General features: G+C 43.7%; 1 protein-coding gene across 1 annotated transcript in view; it reads right to left on the bottom strand.

Moving 5' to 3' along the window:
• Positions 1-5,097: 5,097 nt before the first annotated feature.
• The window catches only part of HLF (HLF transcription factor, PAR bZIP family member), a 52,329-nt gene continuing 44,988 nt past the window's right edge, over positions 5,098-12,438 (bottom strand). The window contains exon 4 of the mRNA XM_063112158.1: positions 5,098-9,428. Coding sequence (XP_062968228.1) covers positions 9,213-9,428 — 216 coding nt within the window. The 3' untranslated portion in view covers positions 5,098-9,212. The remainder of the gene's footprint in view (positions 9,429-12,438) is intronic.

Below are 12,438 nucleotides of genomic sequence, written 5' to 3'. Positions count from 1 at the left end.
CCTCTAGGCTCTTCTTTTCTCTTGGCCCATTCAAATTCCATCAACTTCTTTGGGCAAAATTTATGTCCCACCTTCTCTGAGATGCTATCTTCTGACTATACCATTCAGTAATAATTTTTTTTTTTTTTTAATTTTCTTTTGTCGATATACATTGTGGCTGATTATTGCTCCCCATCACCAAAACCTCCCTCCCTCCTCCCTCCCCCCCTCCCCCCCAACAATGTCCTTTCTGTTAAGCCTGGGCTTTTTCTATCACCATCCACCTTCCTGGGGCCTCGAATCTCTGCACCCACCTCCCCAGAGTCATTCCCCTCTCTCATCCACACCCCCCATCCCCTGCCCCCACCACCGCACACACAAGGGAGGAAAGTGAGAGGCAGGGCGGGGCGGGCGGTGGAGAGAAGGAGAGAGAACGGCCACCTCCACACACAAATAGCTCCAATCCAAGCTTCCCGCTGAGAATGGTGAGACCAAGGGAAGTCTCATCTCCTTTCTGTCCACCCACCCCCGTCTCTTTTAAATGACCTTTCCTTTCTTTCCTATGGTCATCTTCATTCAAAAGAAACAAAGGCACTTTGGTCTTTCAAGGGTTCTTTTTCCTGAGGCTTTTCTGTGCCTCCATTTCCGTCTGTAGTTCTGGGGGAGACAGCAGGAGGGACGAGGGACCTGAAAGAAGGATGAAAGGGCATCTGCAATGCAGCCCAGGTAAGAGATGATGGGCAGGGGACAGGGACGGGCGTCGCCAGGCTGTCCTAAAAGCCTCGACAAAGGACTCTCATTTTCTGGCTTCAAAGCTCTCTGAACAGAAAAGTTAGGAAGACTAGAATAAAGTTACAAAGGGACATTTTAGGAGAGACAGCTCCCTCTCAGATGGGATCAATGGACACTGGCTTCTCCCTCACAAATCACAATCTTCCCTCTCAGAGGCGGTGGGTGCAGAAGCACCAGGATGCAGGCTGCGGAGTCAGCAAACTGTCAGAGGCATTTACTTGTCTTAACTTATTCAAAATTAATTAATTATAGCTGAGGATGCCAGGGAATGTTTGCAGGGGGTTGAGGAGGCTCTTCCCAGCCCACAACGTTTTAGGGATAGAGGGATGTCAAAACACACTCTGCAGCACTGACTCCTCCTCTCCTCTGACCCTAGGCAAGGCTCGCCATCACCAGATCTGTTTCCTTGTGCATTCTGCCCTGAGTACTGAGGGCCAACATGAAGAACAGGTGCAGGAATGCTCAGCGGTGCGGCGGTGTCTGGAGATGGCGGGATTCTTATCACGTGGCAGGAAATCATCTGCCTTCCCTGAGTGCACCCTCCTTGCAGGAGAAGTTCATGAGTAGACCCTCCCCTTTCTTTCCTTCCTCTTGCCCCCTTCCCAGGTCACAGGATGCTGCCAAGAGGAAGGATAGAATTGATTACTGGGGAAGAAACCTGGATTGTAGCTGGTCCTTGTGACTCATGCTGGAAGACCATGGTATCTACTTCCAAAGAAAACCACACAATTCCCAATTGGCTGGGGACTGTGAGTTCAACTGAAGGGCATTAACCACCAGCCTTTTACATCCTGGGACTCATTTTCAGTATTGGCTTCAGAATTTCTAGTTGATGTGGCTCAGGGTCTGCAATCTATTTAAGGGGTTGGAGTAAGGAGGGTGCAGCTGGAAGAACTTGAAGCCATGTGAGCAAAGCAAGCACTCTGGTTTTATCTGAGTATGTGCAAATTGGGGGTGGCCTTTGGAAATTAGTGGTGATTATAGGATGCAAAAGTCTATGATGCTTGCACTACCAATTTATCTTGGGGATGGAAAATAAAGATGTGATGATGGTTGTTAGGGGCAAGATTGATGTTACAGCATGAGCATTAGGCAGGGAGTTTGCAAACCTAGGACGGAGTCCAGTTTCCACCAGCAAATAACTTGATTTCTCGTCTTGAAATAGAGTAGTCGATGAGAAATTCTCTAATGTTCCTTTCTTAATCCATTCCTTGTCCTCTAATATATTAGGATAGAAACCTTGCAAGTAAATCTGGACTTATACAAAAGTGCTAAATGGTCTCATCATGTTTCCCCATGTCCTTTGTGTTATTCATTTGATTTTCAAAGGCCAGAGAGAGGACACTACTCTTGGGTCATTCCTTCCAGAGGCTTGTTATCTGTCCTGCAAGGTCCAGGAAGGGGAGAGGGGATTGGGCAGTATGAGAGAAGGAACGCATGCTTGTTGAGTGGCTAATACTCCAGGCTGCTAGGTGCTTCACATATTTGATCTTGCTTAATGCAAACAATAGTATGAGGACATTAAATGACTGAGGTTCAGAAAGATTAAATATAATGTTACTGGCTCTACAGGGCTTCTCTGTAGTGGATGTTCAAATATATTTTTTCAATAAATGAATGTCAGAGACAGGGTTTGAACCCAGGGTTAATTCATCTCTGAAGCCTGTGCAATTTCCAAGTTCCATCCTCAAGCCCAACTTGGAGAGGAAAATAGTGATTGACTTTCTCCAAGTTCTGTACATACATAGTAAGTTTTGCCCAAAAAGATGTCATTCAGAAGAAACACTTTTGAGACCAGTGATGACTTAGTGCTCCCACTCTGCTGATGAAGCACTCTGCAAAGCACTTTGGTTGATTGTAGGCAAAGTAAATATAAATGGTCAGGGTCCCTCGAGGGGTCTGGAGTCTTGTTGAGCATTTAATGTAAATATGCATGTGTGCACAGGTGTTTCTTGATTATTGTCTAATGTAATTGCATATGTGTGCCCAGGTGTCTTGGGTTATTGGACTTAAGTACAAAGGATGAGTGGCTCTGATCCATGGTGCCCCTGTCCCTGGGATGCCACCGAGGGTTGAGGGGGGCCATGGGGAGGCTGCCACTGCCACTGGATTGGCTGTAAGTTGCTACCGAGGAAGGTGAGAACCGAGGACTGAGTTCCTGTCATTTGCCAATGGCTCCTGGGATCTTCCCCAATTACCTAGGGTGTGGACGTGCATGAGAAGGATCTGGTGACCCAGCCTGGCATGTGAGGGGTCTGTCACCCAGTCTGTACAACAGGTCTGAAGGGTCTGTGGGCCCTAACCCCTGGCCCTGACAATATAAATGGAAAACTTAGTGTAACTAAAATCATGAAACATTTGGCTTTAGTTATGAATTGCTTTAATAATACAATTGGCATAGTCTGTAGCAATACATTGATTAAAACCAAAGGAAATTCACAAAGCAAGTACCTGTATCTTGTGGCACTTGCAGTTGCAAAAAATAGAAGCCTACTCACACTAGCTCCCAAAAAAGCTGGGGTGGGGGGGTAACTATAATGCTAGAGATTGTATTGAATCCAAGAGCTGAACAATTAGATATCAGGAAGGGAAAGAATCAAGGAAGTCCGAGGACTCTGAAGGATTGCAAGGACCTTTACTAATCTGCCATTATCTCCTCCACTATCTCACTTAACCCCTCAAATGCCTGGATTTAGACCCAACCTTTTTGGACTCCAAGCCCCTAACTGTTCCAGTATGCTGATCCTTGTGTACCTTCTCGCTCCCCCTGCCTGCTTCTTCACCTGTTCTGTATATTCCTGAGTGTGGCTAATATGTTTATTCCTTGTGAGCTCTGCCTCCACCCATACCTGCCTGAACTAGGAGGGATACTTAACCCCAGAGGAGCCACTTCATGGAATCAACTGAGAATCTGATCTAAGACAGTGGCTCTCAATCTTGGCTGCTCATTAGAATCACCTGGGAACTTTCAAAACCTCTTAATTCCCAGGTCATACTTCAAACCAACTGAGTCAGAATATGCGGTGGAGGGGGAAGCCAGGCATCAGTACTTTGCAAAACTTTCCCAGGTGATTCCAACTGCAGCTGTGAACTAGTGATCTAAGTTCTTGCTACTGCATTCGGTCCATAGATCATCGCATCAACATCACCTGGGAGCTTATTAGAAATGTAGAACCTTGGGTCCTATCCCAGACTTCGAAATCAGAACCTTCATTTTAATGAGATCTCCAGGTGATTCTTGTGCAGATCACAGTTTTCAAAGTACTCCTCCAACCTGAGATGTGCCAAAAACTATGCATTTGTTATATCACTAGTTCTCCCCACAACCTTCATAGGTGGGGATTATACATTCATTTCACAGATGAGGACAGTTAGGTTCAAAAATGTCTGCTAGCTGCTCAAGGTCACACACATGCTAGGTGACAGATTTGAATCCAGAGTCTTCGGGCTCCTCACCACAGCATCCCTTCTCTTTGTGCCAGGGATGCTGAGTTCCATGGCCTGGGCTGCAGTGCACAGACTGTGAGTATATGGAGCTCTGCAGGTGCTTCTGCTGGGCTGGGAACCAATGCACTACATCAGCTTTCCTATACATCAGAGGTTTTTATTCCATCTTGCACTGCATGCTCCTTTAGAGGAGGGAGAAAAAAGCTATGGGCCTTCTCTTCAGAAAAATAAATATATGTTTTTACTTACAAAAAGTTGCATACAATTTCAGGTAATTATGGAAGTTTTGAAGATTCTACAAGATCCCCCACAGGTCACGAACTCACATCAAGAGCCAAGTTTATAAATCCTTGGGTCCAATGACTTGGCTGCACATGGGAGTTAGCTGGGAGCATTAAAGAAAATTCAGATTTCTGGGCCCCATTCCAGATATACTGCTTCAGAATCACTGGATCTGTATTCCTATAATATGTTCCTAGGATATTTTTGCATATTCAACAATGAAGCAGTCTGTGGACTGGCTTTTGGGACCCATCCCTCTAAATGATGCCCATTCAATGGATCAGAATTCATCTCAGCCACTTCTACCTAACTGTTAGGCAAGCAACTTGAGCTCTCTAACCTTCAATGTTCCCTTCTGTAAAATGGGGATAACAATTGTCCCTACCACATAGGTTGATATTGGATTAAATGAAATATTCCATGTATGTGTTTAGTACAGTGTTTGGCACATAAGTACTCAATAAATGTTAATTTATTGCTAATTATATAGTATTATCATTTTACCATCCATGTAATTAATCTCTGTACTGGTCTCTTGGTTACTGAGGTGGAAACAAAATCCAATTGCTAGCCTACCATTAATAAAAGTACATGAAAGAAAGGAAAAAATTCAAAGTTTATTAAACATTAAGAAGAACAGACAGATAAAGGTTTGGACTTAACAGCATAAATACCACCAGTATCATGGTGTACAATTAAACTAACCTTAGGTTAACTTGTACCTGTTTAACAGATGCGATCTTTGTGGTGCTGCCAAAAGGATAATGGATTATTGTTATGTTTGGTAAGGTGCTAGAAAATTAAAGATGTTACATCTTGGCTAAAATATTCACAAACACACACACACTTGGCCCCCTGCAAAATTCATTGATTTTAGTTGCTAAATCCAATTCATTGAGATCTAGGATAAGGCTTTGCTCATTTTTTAAATGACATTATTGACTGTAGAGAAGACCTGGAGGAGACCTTGTCCTTGCCAGTGGGGGGTACCTAGATCCCTTAGCAGCGAGTGGACAGCCCAAGAGCAGAAGGTGTTTACCACGTGGAGGGCAGAGCAGCTAGTCTCAGTCGCCTGCAGGATGCTGACCCCAGTGTTAAATCCAGGCCTCCACATGCCACGCACAGGCAAGAGGCCAAGTTGACCCACCTTGGGATCACTCCAATTAGGGAAAAATTAGATGAACTACTGGAAAAACCAAAATCTTAACTTTGCATTTTACAGAATGTCTATTGTTTTTACCCTGGAGCAGTGCAGAGGGTGCCATTTAAAATTCTTCTTGACTCTTCTGAAAGCAGACCCTAAACCTTCTGAATGTGTATTTAGAATTATTGAGTTCCTCCACAAAACCAGTGGGTTGGAAGGAACCTCTGAGTTATCTAGTACACCTTCCCACCCACCCAAGGCCAGAATCTCATCTGTTCTCTTTTCATACACAAGGTCCTGCAGCTTCGAGGATGGTTCCATGGAGGCCTGTTGTTTTTGAGACAAAATGCCTACCACAATCTTGTCTAATGTGGCTTTTGAATGGTCCAAAGTGACCACTTTCTCAAGAGAAGGAAGGGATCATTTACAGTCCTCTCATCCCCTACCTACCTAAAGGTAGCACCAGCAGAAAGATAGGTTGATTGATTTTTGTCTTTCTTTGCCAAGTCTAGGCAAAAGAAACAATGACATGACCTAATCAGAAAGTCTTATGTCACTCACTCAAAACCTGGTCCAAATGATGTCAGTGTGATTTGATTTGAATTCATTTTTAATGGCCAAGTAATTAATCTCTGAAAGATGCTTAGGATGAAAAGGTGAAAAATGACAACAGAGTCTTACAGCAGCTGCAGTCTGAAGGTTGATCCAAGTCACTACACATCAGGCCAAGGCTTCTCACTCCAGGTAGTAGAACTGCCTTATTTACTCGTCACCTGCCCTGGACAGACAGGCGGCCAGTCCAGGACTGAGTATTTGCATGTATGTAACAATGACCTACATATAAGGCACCTGTACAAACTCCAAAGTGTTAAAATTTTTTACATGAGGTAGGTTTCTGAAACCTCCCCAGCACACAAAAGAATGAGTTTTATTTCTTCTGCAGAAAACATTTGTGATGCTCATTTCATACAAACACCGAATTCCAGTGTTCAAATATGGTTTTTTTCAGCTGCCATTGGATATTTCCATAAATTTGGATGGTCCGTGGTGCAATCCTTCAATACATCTCCACTTAGAGATAGAACTTGTCTTTGCTTTAATGAGTATTGCCATTCACCAATTCTGTGGTCAGCCCCTTTGCCTATAAAATAAGCCAACTCTGTGTCCACTTGTGCTTCTTATTGAATATCTCTTATTCAGTTCTGCTTAAGGTTACCAACGGTTTTGTTCATTTTACTGTTTACCTGAACAATGTATTTCAATTCCAATATTCCCCATCTCTGGCCATTATCTGTAGCTTGGAACAAAATGGATACCTAGTAGGAATTTCCTACTGGTTGAGTTTCCCAAGACTATGACACCATGAGAGAAGCATTGTTGGATGGACTGACAAGGAGGCCACCAGATTGTTAAAGAATTAGATACTCTGGAGGCAGGAAACTAGAAAATCCCATTGATGAAAGGGTATTTTAATCTAGCACAAAATGTTTCTTTGCAGTAACAGCAGAATCTCTTGACATTATACAACTTAATGTAACAAAATAACAATCATCTTTAAAGTCAAAGCGTCTACCAAATGACAAGCCATACACATAGCACCGATATCAACCTTCTACTGCAGAAGACGCATGGGCCCACAGAGGAGAGCAGAATTGTTTGGGGGCACTGGCAGCAACATTCCATTCGAGGAACTCAGAATTTTGAAGTGAACATTTTTGTGGCAGATGCTTTTCCTAAAAAACACTGTATCGGCCAATAAATATTTGACTAAAATCCATTTTGTGCTTTTGGGTGATGTTAACCAACTTCTTTCTGAGACCTAATAAGAAACGAGAAGGCTCCTTATGTATTTCAGAGCAGGATTCACATGGCAAGCCTCAATACTATCATAAAATTTTAATTTAAAGCAGAAAACATGCTGATGTGTCAGTGATAGGCTTAAAATATTAAAGACTTCAAAAACCCCCAAGCGCTTCTTCTCTGTACAACATTGGTGAATATATATCTTTGCTATATAATTTTAAAACATGGAATAGTCTTCCTTTTCTCTTTTCTATATATAATATATGTCTTCCAAAATACAATGTCAGTATTTATATCTGAAAAATACTGTACAAAAAAGAACTTCCTATAATTACTCTGTATAAACATTAAACAATTTAATAATCTTTCCTTTTGGTCTATAGTAAACATTTAAGTTGATTGGATTAACCACAGTTTGTGACAACACCATCCCCTTCTGAGATAAACCAGTGTCTTTTACATTCATTTTTCAGAAGTCCACTTTATAAGAGCACATACGTTTGAAAACAAACAGAGGATAAGAAACATAAGCTCCAGAATCATTAATTTACGAGGCATTCGAAAATGACACCACTAGGAAAAAAGGGTCTGTACAAAACACCAACTTATTAACTTAATTAACTGATTTTTAAAAACAGCAAAGTATAATTCACAAAAATATATATATTACAAAAAATGGGAAAACTGAATCTTAAGTCATTGAATTGTTTTGAATATCAAGAGGGATATGGAAAAAGTTAACTAGAAAAGTGGGCATGGGGTGGGTTTGGGAGAGGGGGTACACAAAACCCAACATATCAATGTCAAAGGCTATTTCAATACACATTTTTTTTGGCTCGAGTACAGATAAATTAATCCCTCCTTCTTAGACCTCCCATTTGCCTCTGCTTCCCTGTCCTGGGGATGTTCTGGTCATGCTCAAATGCATTACTTTAATTTTTGTTTTTCAAAAGACAGTGAAATTCTTAGGTAGGGAAAATATCCTACGTCCACTAGTAATACTCAGGCAGCATGCTCTAGCGTACAATAGGATTATTGCTTTAGGTACAGACAGTGCAAAAACACACTCTGTGTTCTATAATAGTACTCTTACTTATCTGGGGTTGGTAGAATTAAAAGGAAACTTAGTAGATAGCAGTAAGTAAATATGGGATCTAATAAATCTAAACAGCACTTTAAATTTGAAGACAGTTATCACCAAAACTGAAAAATATGAGGAAAGCAACCTGTAAATGAATAGAGCTGCGGTGTAGTGCTGTGTTATTTTATGCACCTTATCAGCACGGCAACTTACAGATTCAACAGAAACAAGAGCTTAAACTCTTAAAAACTGAGATCCACTATTGTACCAGGGCCCTTCTCGGTGAACCCAAGCAGAGAGTCCTGGAAGAGTAGGTAAGCTCAGACATGAAGCAAGGCTGACAGGGCGGGAGGGGAGAAGAATCGGGGAGGGACCCACAAAAGGTCACCAAAGTCTCGTAAAAACATGGCACCTCTTTTAGAACTAAAAGACGATGAGAGGGTTATCTTAAAATGGCAAGTGCAAAGGAGCACGCACACACACACACACGCCGCTGACCACACGCAGGAGCACGAGCACAGATACGCGCACACACGTACACACAGATGCACACCCAAATGTGAGTCAGTTGTGTTTATGCCTCTGGTAAAGTGCTGCTGTCAGAAAGGTTGGTTTGGGTGTGGTGCTATCAGACAGGAAAGGAGCTGTCCATCTACTCAAAAGCCAGCCCGCAAAAATGCCATCCTACAGGGGCCCGTGCCTGGCCTCATACTTGGCAAGAATGTTCTTGCATTTCCCCAGCTCCTTCCTCAAGTCGGCCACCTCCTGGCGCAGCGCCGAGTTCTCCTTCTCGAGGAACGACGCCCGGATGGCGATCTGGTTCTCCTTCAGCCGCCGGGCGTCCCGCGAGCGCTTGGCTGCCATGTTGTTCTTTCTGCGCCTTGCCCAGTACTTGTCATCCTGCTCATTAGTGACAGAAGGAAAAAGAAACACGGTATTAGATTTCGGCAACACCAAGTGTCAGCCAGGGTGCTGGCAGCCTTTGGGGTTGTGCCAAGACACCAGCCCAGGCTCCTTCACTTGTGTCTCCTTCCTTTAACAGTTGCTGCCTGTCTGAGAGAAGGGTCCCCGAGCGATGGCGTCCTTCCTGGAGCAGGGACAGACCTGTCACAACAGGCTCCTACTCTTTGCCCAGCAGAACATGTGCCTAAGGAGGCAGAGATCAGAGGCGGAATGAAAGCAAGTGACTCGCCTCACACCCTAAATTCCATTCCAACTTTCTTTACTCTCTTTGCTGAACATTCTATTTTAAGAATCTTTTCTCCCATGGGCACTCATATGCTTTTTTGGTATGAGTATAAGTTGGTACAATATTTCTGGAAGGCAATTTGGCAATACCTATGAACTATTTAAATGCATATGCTATTGATCTAGCAACTCCACTTCTAGGATTTCATCCTAGAGCAATCTTCACGCAGGCGCACATAAACACAGGCACAAAATTTTAATGCAGAATATTGTCTGCACTAGAAAAAATGGGGAAAAACTAATTGTCTGCAGATTTAATAACTACATTATGATAGAATCATACAAAGGGATACTTTGCAGCTGTTAAAAATAATAACCCAGCTAAACCAGAAGAATGTTCACGATGTACCGCTAAATGGGTAGAAACAATGGCAGTTTGCTTATAAATATGTATGGTCTCATCCCAGTTTGATTAAAAAATCGTAATATTATCTATTCATAGTAAAAGGCCCAGAAGGATTTATACCAATTTATAAAGATGGTGCCTCTAGAAGGGGGATTGGGAGAGGCAAAGGAGAGAGGTAGCATCTTTCACCTTTTATTTTATATCTTTCTGAACTATTAGAATATTATGTAATAGGCATGTACACTTCGGTAATTAAAAACAGGAAAAAAAACCCAAAAACCCTTCAACCTGACACTTAATCATTGTATTCATACTAGTGGCGATTATTTAAATAATTTACTCTAATTTCCTGTTTTATTGTTCTCTAGGCCTAAATTAGCCTGAATAATATTTAACCTTACTCAACATGAAAGCGATCCCTCTTTTTCCCCCCATCGCTTTGTCCCCCCTACCGAAAGAAAGGAAATGCTTCCTAAGACTAATATTTTTTTCAACCTTCCCAATTCATTGATGGTGCCACCTGATGAATTTTGCAACTAACCCCTTTTTTCAACAACTTGCAAAAGCAAGTCCATCAATCCTAGCAAAGCTGATGCCTGCAGTTACATGCCACCCAGAACAGGTAGGTGAGGCCAGTCTTCCCCCTCCCCCAGGATTCCAAGGGGCAGTTGGCATTGGAGGAGATCATGGGTGGAGGCCAAGGCTGAGGGCAGGTCCAAGGTCAGTGGTCCGCCCCCTGATCTGCCCTCATCAGACATTTGCCCTGCCCAAAGACAGAAAGTGTGTGCAGGTACCTCCTGTCTGCTCTTCACAAGCTGGTACTGTCATCTTATTCTTAAAGCACCCCAGCTTTCTATACATTTCATAATAGTATGTAACAGGGGGGAAAAAAGGTTCATAATAGCTGGTACCAGAATTCTTCTTGGGGAGGAGGTTGTCCTTTGAAGAATACCTGGATAAGCAAGCTTGGGAAGGTGTGCGATGGTTGTTGGTAAAATTTGTTTGTGCTTCTAAAAAGGAGCAGGGGAGCTGGAAGAAGAAGGGAGGCTGGGAGGAGCCAGGAGAGTCAATGCTGTCCCGTGTTGGGGGGCCCAGGGACATATGAACAACAGCGAAGCCTCAGTTCTGATTGAAGTTGTTTGTGTTACTTTGATGGGAGCCCCAATTCCACCCCCTTCCTTCACAGTGTCAGTAAATATACCACACTCATCAGTGTGCCTGGGCGTGTGGTTTCCAAGCACATTCCAAAGAGAAGCTGACTTAGGATGTTTCAGAAGCTGCACAAAGGGGAGCAGGAGCCCAGGAGGTAAAGGAGTACATGAGAACAAGCCCCTGGGCAACTGCGGAAACTGCATGTATGTGGAGGGGGAGTACTGCCATTGGCCACAGACTTGGTGGCAGTGCTGATCAGGTCACCGGCTGACCTCAGTGTAGCAACCAACTTCTCTCTTACTTAGAGCTCTTCTGACTTCTGAAGTGCTTTTGTTTCCCAACCTCACCTGTCCACACCTGCAGATGGGCTAGCAGAGGTGTGGAATGGATGACCAACCTGTCAGGTGGGAGAGGAGCTGGGAAGAGGGTAGAGCAGAGGGTGCAGAAGGCAGGAATGGTGGAAGAAATTGTGTCCTGGACTAGAAAAACTAGCTTACCTCTCCTGGTCATCACAGGATGGTTGGGGGAGGCAGAAGCTGGATCTTGAATGGGCCTGATAAATTGGGCGGTACATCCCCTGCCCCTTTTGCTCTGTCTCCCAGATGCTGATGCCACCTGGCTACTCAGCTACCCCACCCAGCCAGGACCCACTCAGCCTGCCCCCCCCACCCCCGACAGGTCAACATTCCCTTTTTCTTGCCAGACTAGAAGTCCCAAGATGGCAGGAACCGTATCAGCAGTATTGGCTCTCCTTGGTATCTCCAGCTCCTGATACAGGGCTTGGCACACAGTAGCATTTGAAAAACATTTGTCAAGTGAATGAATGGACCCTTAAAAGTATTAAGAAATCAAGGGGATTAAACTGATTTTCAGCTAGGAATCCCAGTATGTCAGTCCTTAATTCTAACCCAAATGCTAACCCAAATGAATAACTCAAGAGAGGAAGCTCAGGCAGCTGTGGGGAAGACCATTTTTGGTGGGGGCCGTTCACTCAGTCAGTTTGCTCGTCCAGCACTGGGGACCACATACACCTCTCTCACCCACCTGTAGCTCAGTCCTCTCTGCTGGAAAGAGAAACACGTTATAGCTCAGCTTCCTGCTTCCCACTAGCTCATGGTCTGTGGCTTGAGGCTTCACCCACAACTGAAAAAATTCCAAGGACAC

The sequence above is a fragment of the Cynocephalus volans genome, chromosome 10 (assembly GCF_027409185.1).
Source record: "Cynocephalus volans isolate mCynVol1 chromosome 10, mCynVol1.pri, whole genome shotgun sequence".
Taxonomy (NCBI): Eukaryota; Metazoa; Chordata; class Mammalia; order Dermoptera; family Cynocephalidae; genus Cynocephalus; species Cynocephalus volans.
The sequence above is the reverse complement of the archived record's forward strand: the minus strand, read 5'-3'. Positions and strand labels throughout refer to the sequence as shown.